This window comes from Dermacentor andersoni, chromosome 1, assembly GCF_023375885.2.
Source record: "Dermacentor andersoni chromosome 1, qqDerAnde1_hic_scaffold, whole genome shotgun sequence".
Classification (NCBI taxonomy): Eukaryota; Metazoa; Arthropoda; class Arachnida; order Ixodida; family Ixodidae; genus Dermacentor; species Dermacentor andersoni.
In genome coordinates, this window is record NC_092814.1 from 300,988,993 (window position 1) to 301,005,286 (window position 16,294).

At 45.1% G+C, this 16,294-nt stretch overlaps 1 protein-coding gene across 1 annotated transcript in view; it reads right to left on the minus strand.

The window, feature by feature from the left end:
* The window catches only part of LOC126547617 (suppressor APC domain-containing protein 2), a 28,861-nt gene that overhangs the window by 11,291 nt on the left and 1,276 nt on the right, over nucleotides 1–16,294 (minus strand). The window contains exons 2-5 of the mRNA XM_050195513.2: nucleotides 16,139–16,263; nucleotides 15,684–15,830; nucleotides 15,092–15,193; nucleotides 181–285 (exon numbers count right to left, since the gene is read on the minus strand). Of these exons, the coding sequence (XP_050051470.1) occupies nucleotides 181–285; nucleotides 15,092–15,193; nucleotides 15,684–15,830; nucleotides 16,139–16,263 (479 nt within the window). The remainder of the gene's footprint in view (nucleotides 1–180; nucleotides 286–15,091; nucleotides 15,194–15,683; nucleotides 15,831–16,138; nucleotides 16,264–16,294) is intronic.

A 16,294-nucleotide genomic window follows, 5' to 3' on the forward strand; every position in this document is an offset into this window, starting at 1 on the left:
AATTTTGCTACAGTTCAATCTTTTCTTGATGCCCAAGAGCAGCATGCCAAAAATAAAAGTTCAGTGAGCCTGTACACTAGGAATGCATGCTAAGCCTGTTTACAGAGCAAAATACACATCTTCTGCCAGGTATGGCATGGAATGAAATGATGTGTGAGGCAGTTCTTAATTTGTGCTTACCTCAGTTAAGAGATGGTTTTGCTCTTTCAGCCGCTGAACTATGGAGTTTTGATGAACATCATAGGGTGGTGGCTGGACAGCCAAGTTCATGTGCGTTGGGAAGCCCTGGAAAAAAAAAAAAAGAAAATGTATTCTGCTTCATTTATACCATGAACTTAATTGATCCTTTGCATTCATGTTTCGGGACTGCTTCAACATGCGAAAATATCATTTGCAGTTAGATGTCAGGAGGCACCTAACATACATGTGTGCAGGTTTCTTCTTGGTATTTGTTGCAGGCCTTTCAGAAACTTTTTCAACTACAGTGAACTTTCACTTGAGTGAACTTCAAGGGACCGAAGGAAATAGTTCACTTAACTGAAAGTTCACTAAACTGAATATTCACTAGTCCAACCTAAGACATGGCATACAGAGTCAAAAGTTTGAAGTGAAATTCATGGAGCAAAAGAAATGGCATCTATAGTCTTAGAAATGTGTGAAATGGAATTTGTACATATCAACAAGTACAAGGTTCATAACAGTTATAATGCTGCCTTTCTCACTCAGAAAAAAAATCTGTAATCTTCTTCTGCACTTGTACTTTTAAAGCACAGGAAGTAACAAACTGTCCAAAGAGTCAATGTTCTTGTACACTTCTTCTGGCACAACTAGCTGTTGAGACACAAAGTATTTCAACTTTCCAATGTACCCTACAACCTCAGCTAGAGTTATAGGGCTTGAAACTGGCTCAGCAGTTGCCTCTTCTTCGTCGCACTCTTCTTCTTCTTCAGGACGAACACTGGAAACAATCTCCAGATCCGTCTGTCCAGCACAGGTAATCAGTGCACTGTCACACTGTGCATAGTCTTCAAACGAAGTATCTGATCGTAACTGATAAGTTACGATCAGATAACTGAGTAAGTAACTGATCATGAAAATAAGCCTTGGTCCTCTGAGCAAGTTCGTTAAACTGAAATATTGACTTCCGAAATTCGTTCAAGTGAAACATTTTTGCATAGAATCTATAAGAAAACTGCCGGGGATTTTTAAAAAGTTCGTTATTCTGAAATATTCGATAAACCGACGTTCGTACAACGGAGAGTTTACTGTATATTGTAATTGCACTTCACAGTGTTTGAGTATAAGGACATCACTTTTTTAGTGGCATACTTGAAGCAATATATGCTGTTTGTAGTGCGAAGCACCAAGAGGATGGTGACATTTTCTCCACATGGGCTTTACACAAAGGACTCGCGTGAGTTTGTAAACTCCCACGATTACTTTAGTATGATTTTAGCACATGTCCTCAGATGATAGCAAACAATGAAGGAAGTGGTGATGAGGACACTAGAAAAAATTATTCCTGTGGCTTTCACCCACAAGGGTATGCTGGCTGTAGATTGTAGAAGTGCCCGTGGAATAAAAATTATCTGAAATAAATTACTCACTATGCATTTGTACATTAGAGCAATTTTTCTGCGAGACACACAAAATGCATGAAGTCATTTCTGACTGGAATAACTGCAAAGTGGATAAATGCTTATGACTGCTAAAGGATAATGCACTACACTACCATACAGTAAAGATGTAGATATCTTACATAGAGATGTGCTCTAAAGCAGGTAGCAAGAGGCCATCTATTGCCTTTTTTCTGTGTTCACAACAAAAAATGTATTAGATAAATACAAGTGCTCACACAGCTCTATATACACTATTCAGTAAGCACAACGTATCACGTATGGAACAACATGGTACAAGCTGCTGTTTGATTAAATAGGTCTAGGTTCGGCAAACTATACATACGCAATATGAAATGGAATCATTCATTTACAAGACTGTTCCCCAGATGCACTGTGGTCTATGAGAGTTACTGCAATCGGCTTCAGGTTGATTTTGGCCAACTGTTGTTTGTCCAAATGCACCTATATCTAAGCAGACAAGTGCAAGATGGTCATATTAGGGGGAGGGACATGATGTAAAAAATAGCAATTTTTGGCCAAAAAGTGTGTTCAGAGTTTCTTGCAGTTCTGGGATCTCCAATCATTGTAGAATGTGCCAGAAAAATTTCAGCAACAACTGCATGGTAATAAAGTGAAAATTTATATTCTTAGGTAGGCTGGTGGTGTCTTGGGTAAAAGAAATGTACCCGTGACCACTGTTCTGGAAGTGCATTTGCAGTGCAAGAAAAAAAGCTTAGTATAAAATGGCTACAATCATTGTAAAGGTTGTTTTCCTCTCTTCTTTATAAGCTCACGCACTGGCATCAAGGGTTCAACAAGATTTGTGTAAAGGCTGATGAACGAAGTAAAAAAAAACAAATTTTGGGCAGTGGCTGTAAACAAGGCTAAACTCAATGCCCTATTGGTGCAGGTGCTGTCACTTGACAACAATTTATTGCCACATGAGGCTTCGTTCCATCATCCATTTTCATAAAACATGCAACTTAGCGCTTTCAAACAGCTTACGACTGCCATTTTTGGAGCATGTTGTGCCCTGAGGTCCCTTTGCCATTTCTAGCATGCACATTTACATCTGTAAAATGGCCCTAAGTTCGGCACATACCATAGTTTTGCAAACTAGTATCCTTTTGCAAAGCCAAGGGGCACAGCCTGCAGCAGTGAACTGGCCATGTGCGGAAGTGACTCATGCTCTGGACTTTCCAGGCCACTGCGAGACTGGCGCAGCGTTTCCTTCCCCAATGTTGAATGCGTGTTTGGCAAGCTTGTGGTAGTTATGAAGGTTCATATTTTGCCGTGTTCCTATGCGTGCCACAGAAGTGAGGAGAGCAGACACCTTTTTCCTCTTTACCCGTGCGGGGAGCCAGATTGCTTTTCTCACGGTGGCACAACCTGCTCGCAAACTGGTTGCAAACATAATGGTCGCATGACCGCGGAGCCCCATGCGCCCATTGGAAAGAGTAAAGAACAATGCGGAGTGGACGAAATCGGCATGGCTGGTGAACGCTGGTAAGTGGAGGACTGCGAGTCACGACGAAGGAAGGACCTCAGGTAAACATCTCATTCAGATCTGTTGTTGTCCCCTGCCATTGTTCCCCTTACGATCGATCCCGGTAAATGTCGTGTTTGTAGATATCCTGCTATCGGCGTGGCCGGTGAACGCCAGTAAGCGGAGAAGACTGCAAGCCACGACGAAGGAAGGACGTCAGGTAAACATCTCATTCCGATCCTTTGTTGTCCCCTACCACTGTTCCCCTTACGATCGACCCTGGCAAACGTCGCGTTTGTAGCTTCAAGTGAATCCTCAGGAACAATAAACATTGTACTTGTTATTCTACAATGTGTTGTTGTGTTTTATGCTTGTCCTGGTACTGCCGAAGCCCGGCTGTACAAGGCAAGCAAAAGGGAATTGGGCGTCGAGTTTATGTCTTACACACAAAGGTTGCTTGAGAGAACCCGAGTCTACAAGCTCTAGTGTTTCTAATGGCTGCAGCCCTAGCAGTCTTAGAATGCTGGCCAAACAGGGGATTTAGAGAGTGCTTGGGAAGTTGGGCACTGTTTGTGGCATGTGTTGGAAATCATGCTCGCGCGGCACATCAAAGATGAGGAAGGGAGAGAGGGTCTCGTGACCGGGGAGAACGCGGATGTTAGGCTTGTGACCTTGAGTACGCCATGTTAGGACGGCTTAACGCTCTGCAACAATAAACCTGGCAGAAGAGTCTTTTCCCACATCGTATTTGGTGCCGAAAACCCAGAGAGCCAGCCAGCGCCTTTGCAACTTGCGGCTTTGCCTGGGAGTGACCTCTGCAGCCAGACTGTCATGGAGCGAATCAAGAACAAGCGGACTTCTCACCGAGCGCAGAGCACGAGGATCATTACCGAGGTGAATGAGATCATTCAATCCGGACAGTTAGACCTTTCTGCCCTTCGTGTCCGGCATAGCAGGTTAAAGGCGACGAAGTCAGAGATATCCGTACTGAACACCGAGTTGGAAACATTTATGACTGACGAGCAAGCCACAGCAGATTATGATTCAGTCATGGAATATGAAGACGTGCTAACAGCGCTTTGGCCTTACTCGAGCACAATATCGACATGCTCAAGGTTTCCTCCTCGCCTCCGACATTTCAGCCACCTAACGCATCTGAGGGGAACCAAGCGTCTGCTTCCTCGACGAACACGACACGTTCACAGCATGAGTTTGGTGCTAGGTTACCGAAGTTAGAACTTGTACGTTTCGACGAAACGATCACCCGATGGAAGCCGTTCTGGAATATGTTGCTTCATTCTGTTCACGAGAACCCGCGGCTGTCCGACAGGGATCGCTTCCATTACCTGATTTCGCTACTTGACGGAGCTGCTGCTGAAGTGGTCACCGGAATCCAAATGACAGAATCAAGCTACAGCGACGCACTTGGAATATTGAAGCAGCGCTATGGCAACCGCATGTTGATCGAGCAGAAGCTCTTGGAAAACCTACGAATGCTCGGATCGGTGACTCGCAAACCTTGGGGTGAGTACTTCATCTTACGCTTCGATGCTAGATGAAATACTTCTGAAAGCTATACCTCAAGATATGGTAGTAGAGTATTACAAGCGCGAGAGCATAGAGTCCACTATGCCATCGGTAGGCTCAAGCAATAGTGAGAACTCACCGGAACAAGAGTTAGAGCGCTTGCTGAAATTTCTTCAGCTAGAAGTCTAATATAGTGAGAGGTGCGCTCAGACTAGAACACCAAGGCTGAACGAAACATGTCCTAAACACAGTCGAGCTTCAATATGTCGTCAACTCCTGCTGCAAGGGTTCTTCACAACAAAGCAGAAGTATTTACAAAACCATGCTTCTTTTGTTCAGCCAAAGACCACAGGACTGAACGATGCACCAGTGACGTTAGCCTTGAAGACAAACACAGCATGCTCAGGAAAGATGGTCGATGCTTCAAGTGCACGACGAGGGGACACCTTGCGCGTGACTGTCGTCACAGGATCCAGTGTACAGCATGCAAGCGTCGTCATGCTTCCACGATGTGCAACGCTGGCGTTAACGAAAGATCACCTTCTTCAGCACCACAAAAGACGCCGGATGTTGCCATGCATGTTGCAACGAACGGTACACAGCCTCAACTCGCTACGGAGATTCTCTTATAGACATTCCGTGCCTGGCTGACGACTCCGACCCACTGCTGTTACGTCCGTGGTGTTTTGGACAATGGCATTCAAAGAACATTTATGCGGGAAGATGTCTGTAAAAAGCTCAATTTATCTCCCATATGAGATATGGATCTGGTGATTAGCACGTTCGGACGAGCTCGGTCACAGCATGCTCAGCGGGCTAAGGTAGTCAGCATAACACTTCGGAGCGAGCACGAGAATGTATCAGTACAGATAGAAGCAATCGTCATGCCTTTCATGTGCAAAGATCAAAGTTCCGCCAGATAACCAGTTGTTCTGTGCCATCGTCGCGGAGGACAAGCGACTAGCAGACGCAGTGGTTTTCCCTGGCGTAACAGGTGAACCCGGAGTAAGTCTTTTGATTGGTCCCGACCAGATGTGGAAGCTCATGCCGAATTCAAGTGAGGTGAAATGGGATACCAAAAACCGATCTCTGGTGGCGGTCAACACGTACATCGGATGGACTATTCAAGGGCCCTTGGTGTTCACAAGAAAAGTTAGTCAGCAAACGAGCAGTCAGATATGTTTTACGCGTAGACGCATACGATTTCCTTCCCGTTGCAATGATTCTGGGAAATGGAAGCGATTGGTATGATGGTTACGCCATCATCCAAACAAGCAGGAGATGTTTGGACGAAGTTTAATGAAACCATCAAATTTCAAGATGGTCGCTTTGAAGTATCACTCCCATGGAAATTAACTGGACCTGATATGACAAACAATAGCAAAGTTGTGCTTTCATGACTGTATTCGTTGGTTCGAAGGCTTTCGTCGAACAACGAAACCTTGGAAGCGTATGACAAAGCAGTCAGACAGTACAAGAATGGCCATGTGGAGAATGTCAAGGACGTCTTAACATCATGAGAAAACGTGTATTACATGCCCCATCATGAAGTCATTCGCGAGACGTCTACTACTACAAGACTGCACGTTGTTTTCGACACATCGTCTCACGGAACAGGATCATGCAGTCTAAATTAAACACTTGAACGCTGACCTTCTCAAGATGATAACCAGGTTTCGTTTGTACGTATCTGGACTTGCAGCGGATGTACAGAAGGCATTCCTCCAGATATCCATCAAGGAAGAAGACGGGGATGCACTTCGCTTCTTGTGGTTTGAGGAAGTTCCCACCAAGAACAAACTGCTTCCATGGCTCGAGGAGATCAGGATGACGTGGGTGCCTTTCGGAACCACTTCGAGTCTGTTTCTCCTATCGGCTACGATTCAGTATCACTTCAACCACGTAGATTCGAAATACCAAGAAATAGCTGCTCAGCTCAAGGAAAGCTTCTATGTGGACGATTTGGTATTTGGCGCTTCAACACCAGAGGAGATATCCCACTGGTACGAACAAAACCCAGCCGATTTACTAACAAGAGGTGTGTCAGCCTAGAGCCTTTGCACAAATTCTTTATGGTGGCTTGGCCCCGCATGGCTAATTATGCCCTAACAAACGTGGCCAAAACAAGAAGAGAGATGCGAGAACTCACCTGAGGTGTTACTCGACGACAGAAAACCAGCAGAAGTGGTTCTGATGGCCCTGAGTAGGACTCCTGAGCCTATATTAGATGTCACCAAATATAGTCGCTGGAAGACAGTCTTTAGAATCACGACTTGGGTGAACAGGTTCATTCACAATTGCCAAGCCCCTTCTAATACTAGAAGAGAAGGTCTACTTTCTGCTCAGGAGATTTCAGAAAACGAAGGTACGTGGCTGAGGATTTTACAAGCACAAAGCTTTGGAAATGAAATTGCTGCACTAACAACGGACAAAGCTCTCGACAAGACGTCGACGATACGAGACCTTCACCCGTTCATGGATGCCAAGGGCATTATCAGGATCAAGACTCGCCTTCACAACGTAGCTGCTTTGGACAACGTAAAATATCCTGTACTCCTACCCGCAGATCACCGCTGTACACACCTCATCGTGGACAGCGAACATCGACGCCTTCTTCACAGTGGTGTCGGTGTTACACTCACAGAGGTGCGTGAGAAGTTTTGGGTAGTGCGCAGTCGCCAGTGCGTTAAAAAGGTGCTTGGCCAGCGCGGGGTCTGTGCGAGGTTTTATCTTTAAGCGGCTTCAGCTCCTACAGTCCCGCTTCCGATCGACAGAGTCTCGAGGTCTCATCCATTTCAAGTCACGGGCGTCGACTTCGCTGGTCCAGTGTTTGTGAAGGGAAACGGCTCTGTGAAAACATTCATTGTAGTATTTACCTGTGCTGTAGTGCGAGCTGTTCACTTAGAACTTTCCTGTGACATGACTGTGAATACTTTTTTTATTGGCTTTTCGTCTATTTTGCACCGTGGTTCGCCAGGTGTAATTTATTCTGACAATGCTTTAATGTTTAAGGCGGCCAGTCGTGAACTTAAGCTGACATATGGACTTCTACGTGATGTCCAGGTACAGAACTTTTGTGCATCTAGTAACATGACATGGAAGTTCATTGCTGAGCGTGCTTCATGGTGGGGAGGATTTTGGGAAAGAATGATTCGAACAGTTAAGAACTGCCTCAGGAAAACACTAATAAGAGGATGCTTCAGCTTCAAACAGCTCCACACACCTTACTAACAGAGGTCGAGGCAGTGATAAATTCTAGACCCCTCACATACATTTCTGACGATGCTATCGAAGCGGAAGTACTAACTCCTTCGCACTTTTTGTCAGGCAGACGTCTCACTGCCCTTCCACAAGCGCAAGTTAAAGAGAACTTGGGAGGTCACACAGACACACTGCACGTCTGGAGATGTAGAAAACAAAAACTAAACGACTTTTGGCAGCGCTGGTATAAAGAATACATCTTCACACTGCGAAGAGCGCACAGCAGGTCACAGAACCTCAACTGTTTAAAGAACGATGACCTTGTCATTTCATTATTAGAGATAACAAAGTACCCATTACGTTTTGGAAATTAGGTAAAGTTGCTAAAATCTTTAAGGGGAGTGATGGGTACCTTGGAGCATGAAAAATCCTGCTAGCAGACAACACAGAGCTCACGAGACCAGTTCAACTTCTTTGTCTTCTGGAACTGTGCAAGTGACATTGTTGGCCGCAGAGGATGTGGGAAATCGTGCACGTGCGGCGCATCGAAGAAGAGGAAGAGAGAGAGGGTCTCGCGACCGGGGAGAATGCGGATGTTAGGCTTGTGACCTTGAGTACGCCATGTTAGGACGGCTTAACGCTCTGCGACAATAAACCTGGCAGAAGAGTCTTTTCCCACAGCATGCAAATGGTGTGCTATTTAGAAAAGGGGTTTGAAAAATGCCCATCCATGATGTCAGGAAATGCAGCAGAGTGTGAGAAAGTAGCTAAAAAGAAGTGGAAGCTTGAAGCCATTCTGACAAAAGAATGCAGAATACAAGAAAAAGGCCCCACGTATGCTCCAGGATAATTCTAGTGACCATATGTGAAAATGAGAATAAACCGGCACACTTCTCAATTTTTGAAGCCATTCTTTCTGATTAAGTGTTTCTTCACCAAGTTTGCATTGGCAAAAACTGTCATTTTTATATTGGAAAAGGCAGGCTTATTTGTAGGGGATTTACTAGGGTGAAATTTTATGCAGGATGCTACTACAGACTCAGCTTTTTAAGTTTTTCCTTCCTTATAGAAAATCTGAAATTTTGAACGCAAGGTGCAAATGCAATTGTAGTGGTGCCAATTATATATTGTGAGGGCTCCACTCTGCTTGCGGCTAGGGCTGAAGGCGAGCTCCGCATCTAGCCCACACCAGTCGCTTCGTGGTACTCCCCAGCCCGTTACGTGGGAATCGCGGCTACGTCGAGTTCGAATGAATAAGGCAACCAGCGGTGCCAACTGTAACAACGTTTATTGCTACCAGCAATAAAGAACCCTGGCAGAGGGAAGTCCTCTCTGTAATAAGTAATAGGCTGGCCTCATTGCCCGGGATAGTCAGGCAAACGAGGTCACTCACAGGTTGTGGCAGGCACTCCAGTCTAGCAGGTTAGGAGTCCGGCATCAGAGAGAGCGGGTCTCCCCTGGTGGCGCTGTTTTGTACCTTTTTACTTTCACAAGGGGAATGTCCTCCTCGTCTGTCGGCTACCTTCCCGTGAGTCGGGGAGGAAGGGTGTGCGCGCGAGAGCGAGAGAGAAGCGGGAGAGTGTGTAGTGCGCCTCTCCCATGTCTATGCCGGCTCTGGACGCGGGGGAAGATGGCCGCGTGTGCTCCCCACAATGTATAATTCATTTTTCTATGAAAAGTACTTGTATATTAAAAAATGACACCACAGTGCCATAGTTTGTTCATTCTTAAATTATATAAGGTTCAAAAATGCTGAACTTTCTTGTCATTTCAAAATGGTAGTTTCTATAACTAACCATAGTCACTTGAACTTTTGAAGAGCCAAATTGTGACAAATTGGCAATGTCACAAATTATTCAATAATAATCAAATTTGTCACCCTGCCCTTTACTATTGCTCTAAATATGCCTTATAATTTTTATTAAAGTTGAGCCATCGGTTCAAAAATACATTTCCATAGGCCAAGTCTTCTTTACAGGAGTCCTGACATGCTATCTTTGACTGACCCTCCCTTTCCTTTTGTGAGATATACGAAGTTCTGGGCCACGAAAGCCTGCAAAGAATAGTGGCAAGCATCAGAGAACCCTAAACAATTTACTGTAATAGCTTTTCTTCGAAGCAGTTTTGGTTTAGTTTCCAACGAGGGTATTTGCTGCGATGCCATGACACAGGAGGTGGCCACTTGGGAGCAGGATATCACAACGTTTTGTCACTTACTTCTACTTACTTGGTGGTGTTATGCTGCTACATCAGGCTGCGCAACGAAGAGCAGCACAGCAGACGACTGAGCTTCTTGGACTTTATCTTCTGGAGCTACTGTGAATCGTGTCTAAGCCTATAGCAACTAGCCGAATTTATTGTCTTGCTTAACTGTTCTGGAACCAAATAAGCATGGCAGAAGCCTGGAGCAAATGGCCCGGCACCAGAGGATGCGACAGAAAGCTTCAGCCTGACACATATGTGTGACCATAGTACTGGAGGCATAACAGCACTGGCAATGACATCTCATGATGCAGTACACTCAACTAAAGTGCATGGAAAACATTCTAAACTCCAACTCAGTAGTACCCTGCAGCACTGAGGACCCTGTGAGAGGTCTCTGAGGGTTTGTCATTGCATGGCACATATAGTAGTGGTCGCAATTAACTCTTGTTGCTCATCCACACAATAGACACACTGGCATACGCAATAGTGCGGGAATAATCTTTTATGAGCTACGGACACAATGTTTAAATTTAGGTGTCTAAGATTTCTTTTTTTTGCATGCCAAGGTGCATGAATATTGAGATAACAGTTCTCTGTTTCAGCCCATAATATCAGAAAAATGGGCAGGAAAACCGTTCACCATCTAACATGTTTTATTATGTCACCTAGAAACAGTTCAACCCGTGACTGTGACAACAAAGTCAATATTTATGGCAAAACACCATAGTGAACCGCAAAATTTGGCAGCTGGGTAGTGCACTGCCTTGTGCAATATAGTGTCAGGTGTGCTGCACATGGTGTCATTTGTGTGGTATAGCTCAAAAGTAACTTTTCGTATAAAGGCGACAGCAAGTAGCTTTTAACACATTACGAGAATTCAGGGAAAGAATTAAAAATACATGGGAACAAAGTGGCCACATGTTCTGTTGTCAAGAACGCAGCCGCACTTACAAATGTGAGTCATTGCTCATTATAACACAGGACTGCTGAATGAATATGAGCGAGTGGGGAGAGTACAGTAGCCACCCAGAAACCTCTCAGGTGACGGCAGAGGAAACGAGAGCGCATGAAAAAAATATGTGGCTCCCATGCACTGTGGGAATAGATGCAACGAAGCTTTCTTTGCTGTTGGGTTTGACTAATGATAATTAGCGGTGATGTTGATGGCAAATGTGTAATTTATTCAGCGTTTAGTTCAATACGAGAGTGGTAAGTCGATGCTAAACATTACCCTGCGTGTACCACTGCTGTTTGTCTGTGTAGTACACAAAACACAGAGAAACATGTTTGGTTGAGGCATTCTGCAAAATTGTTCATAATCTCCTAGAGGGATGAGCATTACCATTGCCTCACATGGCACATCACATTGTGGCAGAAGTGTTAAATTTTAATCAAATTATGGGGCTACATGTGCCAAGACCATGTTCGGATTATGAGGCACACCATAGTGGCAGACTCAGGATTAATTTTGACACCTTGGCATACTTTAACGTGTGCATCTAAGAGCACAAGTCTTTTTGTATTTCGCTCCCATCGAATTATGGCTGATACAGCCAGAATTGAACCCGCGATCCCGAGCAATGCCGCAGCCGTCAAGCTACCATGGCGGGCACAGAAGTGTTGACTTCACATGTGACCGCTTCCGTAGTGTCGCCTAGACCCTACGGTGTTTTAATGCAGCTTTGCATATGCAAGCCTTGCGTCAGTTATCCAGTTGGCAAATTTGCACGGTGCTTATTTTTCAGAAATAGCAGAAGCATACCGTACCATACCTTCAGTTTGCCTACGACTGCTGTTCACTTGCGTTCTCACGTCGCCTTTTCACTCTCCCTCTGTATGGGAAGTGCGGAAGTGGCAAGGCTGTTATGCACTCATTTCATGACTGCGTCGGTTGTACCCATTCTCTGCCTCCTCTACCCCCTCCTCTCTACAGTTCTATTTATGTCCGCTCTGGGCTAGCACGTTAGTGGAAAGGCAAGTGCTGCAGTTTCCGCAATGCTTTTGAGGGGGTCACGGATAATTACAGCTGTCAAGAGGCTAATGTGGAAACTTCCAGGGGGCTCCAGAGGGCACCGTACATGAGATGGAAAAGTTCAAATGAGTCTCTCGCATCGACTTTCCTCTCTGCCATGCTCCTCCCTTGTATATACACGCTCTGAACGCCCCCCCCCCCCCCTAATATGGAGTGCAAGACGACAGCAGCAACAGCGCAAACCCAAAGGGAGAGGCAAAGAAAGCTTTGCTTTAAAAGCACCTTGCAGTGCAGTGGTGCGCCATTCACAGCTTCAATTGGAGGAGTAAATTGCGTGGGCTGGGTGCAGGGAGTCATCACATGTGCAAGCTGACAATGAGCAGGCAACAGGGTGCAAACGAACAAACTCTTGATGACGTTCAAGCTCCTTATTGGTCAGCAATGTTTGTAGCCTCTGCAGTGCTATGGGGAACTAGTGAGCTGGTGTAGTGTTGCACGAACATTTTTGCCAAAAATAAGGAGGAGCCAAGAGCATTTTCTATAAGATTACATTGCCAATTACACTCCTGTGCCAGCAGGTGAGCGCAACATGCATTGCTCATTGTAGTTCTGCATGCTTTGGTTGGGCACTCATAGGGAATTGCCACCAGAGGTGCCTTACATGCCTGCATTGTCAGTGGGACAGTAATACAATAATGTGACGAACAAGCATCACACTAAAGCTGTCTGATAGCTAGTGCTATGAGATGTATGCGCCTCCTCCTGGGCTGCCTTGAGGAATGCAAATTCAATGGGGCAAGAATCTGAAAAGCATTTGTATACTGAAGTTTGGTGCATACTAAAGAATTGTAAGTGGCTGACCATTCTGGAGCTTTCTACACGACGTCCGTCATCATGCACACGCACAGCACTGGGATGCAAAAGTCAATCAATAAAAAAACTGTTGGAAACTTAATGTAGAGAGGTAACGTGGACAGCTGCACTACTTGGTATATAGTGTATATACGAACAATGGCAGCCCGATGCCATGTTGGTGCACTCTGCAGCGAGAAGTGCACACTGCCACAGCTGCACATTGCATAAATGGTGCTATATGCCATCATGTGTTGCAGCCATGGTCGCAGCAACTGTTTCAAAGTAAAAGAAGATAAGCTGAAGATGAAGCAGTGGTAAATGTGCTTTTTAGAATTCCCAAGGTACACATATGCATGTGCACCTAGGAAATTTTCTGAACAGAGATAACGTGATAGATCTCCTGCATCAACATGTGCGGACTCGCTGTGAATTCTGTCAAATACAGGATCTGTTCTCGGTGATATTCTCAACAAAAAAACATTGGAGCAGCATTTCGCTCAAGCGAAACAATCCCCTCCAAGCCGAGGAAGTGGCCATAGCCCTCGCGCTCTCTCAAACAGAGGTTGAAGTCATAGTGACCGACTCCCTACAGGCGTGCCGCAACATTGCTAGCGGCAGAATTCATACCACTACGCTCCAGATCATCAATCAAAAGCCGCATATGAGATCAGTCATGATCATCTGGGCGCCAGCTTATCACAGCATTTCTGGCAACGAGTTCACCAGCCATGTGGCTCGAGATTTGACCCACCGAGCTGAGGAATCTGAACCCGAGTGCATGCACCCTCTAGTCTCGCACCAAGACATCACACAACACTACAAGCTAACCCGCAGAACATATGCACCCCCACACAAGTCACTACCTAGAGAGCAGGAGCAATTCTTCCAAGCTCTACAGGTTAATACATTCCCCCACCCAACCAGAAATCACCTTATAGCCCCTAAACAATTCTCTCTGCAATGCCACTTCTGCACAGAGCCCGGGTCGCTCAGGCACATAGCGGGGGGTTGCAGAGCGGCACCATTAAATCCTCCGAACCCTTACCACACCAATGAGCTTTGGGAGAGAGCCTTGGCCAGCTCTGACCTCGAGGATCAGCAACGGCTGACTGCGAGGACCCAGGATACGGCCCGAGCTCAAATAATTCTGGAATGAGGACGCCTCTCCAAAGCTGCATTTGCCTAATAAAAATGTTTATTCTCTCTCTCTCTCTTGGCGCTTCATAACAGGTACGTGAACCATTGGTGATTTGACTATGCGTATGTGTCACATGCAAACGTATCGAATTATAGTCATGCATATTTTTCACTCTCGTTTTCGAGGCGGGGCAGCATGCACAGATTTAGCACTGTGTTGACATAGAATTGGCGCAAGTATCTTTGCACCTTGCATGTGTCGCTGCATAGCCATCCATTTACAAATGTGGCATGTAAACAAGGCTCCACTCTACTATGTTTTCATGTTGTAGGTCGCTTGTCAGAACTCTTTGATGACTGCAACCTCAACAGGGCAACACATCGGGTTTGCACTGAACTGCGGAGCGCTCAACAAGTGCTTGGGAGTGGTTAATTTTAATTGGGAAAAAAAAAAAAAAACCCAGCTTTAAGTTGTGAAGAAGGGCAAAGCATGAGATCTAAAATGTTTGTTTACCAGTGCAATAATTATCACTGTGTTGGCCGATACTTATTTCTTCAGCCATGGCTCATAAACCCAGCTGTCTGTGAGGAAGTTGAGCCCATCCAATGCATTCTGCAACTTCAATTGATTCTTGCTAAAAGATATGGTTGACAAAACAAGGAATTCGTAAATTTCTCAAGGCACTGATGCAGCATCATTCGTTCGTACCACAGTTGCCCCAGCGCAGCACGACATGGTCGACACTACATAGCTTTACCTTCTCTTTGTATCAGGCCCTGTTGTTTCCATGAGCATTGTCACGTAGCCAAAATAATCTGTAGTCGTAGTAGCATTCGTTGTTGCCAGTGCACATGGTAATACACAAAAAACAATCAACAGTTTGAGTACGACTATGGCGTGCTGCCCGCAATGTGTCGCATTGAGAGCGTGCACATGTTGCTCGTGCATACACCCTACCCTACCAGCGCAAAAGAAGGAGTGTAACTAAGTGAACAAGCTTTGTGCTTAATCTCTGGAAAAGTGAAGACAGGGCACTTTTGAAAAGGTGCCTCAATTGAGAAATACTGCAACAGGATCTGCACACCTACCTTGTCTGAACTGTCAATCAATGCATTAAGGTGTTGGTTAGCATCCAAGATTCTTGCCAGTTGGAATCTCAGTCTTTCATCTTGGGCATCCATGGAATACTCCTGTCGAAGAGAAAATAAGAAATGTGCTCACATGCTAGCCACTTCATAACACAGGAGAAATTAACAAAGCCTTTGAATCTGTGATTGCCCAAACATATGTTCCGTGATAGCCGTGATTCTGTAATTGCAACAGCATACTACATGGTGAACCATCACAGGATAGAAAGAACACACTGCACATTCAATCACAAGGTGCACTACTAGACAATATGAACGAACACCACAAAGCACCAAATTCTAGCAATGTTTTAATGCAGCAAGCTTTCAGACACTTGTGGCAGCTGGCCTTGATGAAGAGCTGTATATTTTCTTAAAGGAAATTGTAATGCTCTGCACATAAAAAATTTTGTGGTGTATTATATAACAATGCAAATATTATTTTCAAACTTTGGCTTCATACAAAGCAGCAAACTGCAACAGAGCATCTAACAGCATCATGAGGTATGCTCAGTTAGGCAATGAAGTGTTGCAAAAATAATATGTTGCTTACTGGTGTTGCATGGCACTTTCCAGCTTGCTGCATTTTTTCCTGAACAGCACTGATGCGCTGCTGGTACCACTCTCTAGCTCGCTCTATGGCGTGAAGACCTTGCTGGAGTGCATCCTTTTCATGCTCTAGTTGCTTCATACGCCGCAGCTGCAAGAACCAAAAAAATGTTGTCATGCACCTTATTTAAGCTTGAATTGCAACCATCCTTAATACTCCCAAGTATCAAATGCACAAAAGTAGAACCACACTTGCTCTGTACCAATATGTGTTTCAAAAGCTACTTTGGCAGCATTTTTAATGCGCCATTATCTTAGACAACAATGGTGACAGTGTTTTGTTGCAGCTCATCTGGTGACAGAAACTGCAAACACTTACTTCATAGTGTTCATGCTTAACTTTACCTCAAGCAGGCACCACTAAAGTCCATGCACCGAGAAATTAACAGATGTCATTACCATGTTATACTCTATGCCATGACCCAGTGTGTGCCTACGCGGTTCTTTCTTCTTCGGAAACTTGCGCTCTGGTGCTGCTGGGTGAGCTGGTGCAGCTGGCAGAACACTTTTCGTTTTGCTTGAGCCTGCAGATAGACAGTTCAGTGAGTCACTAGT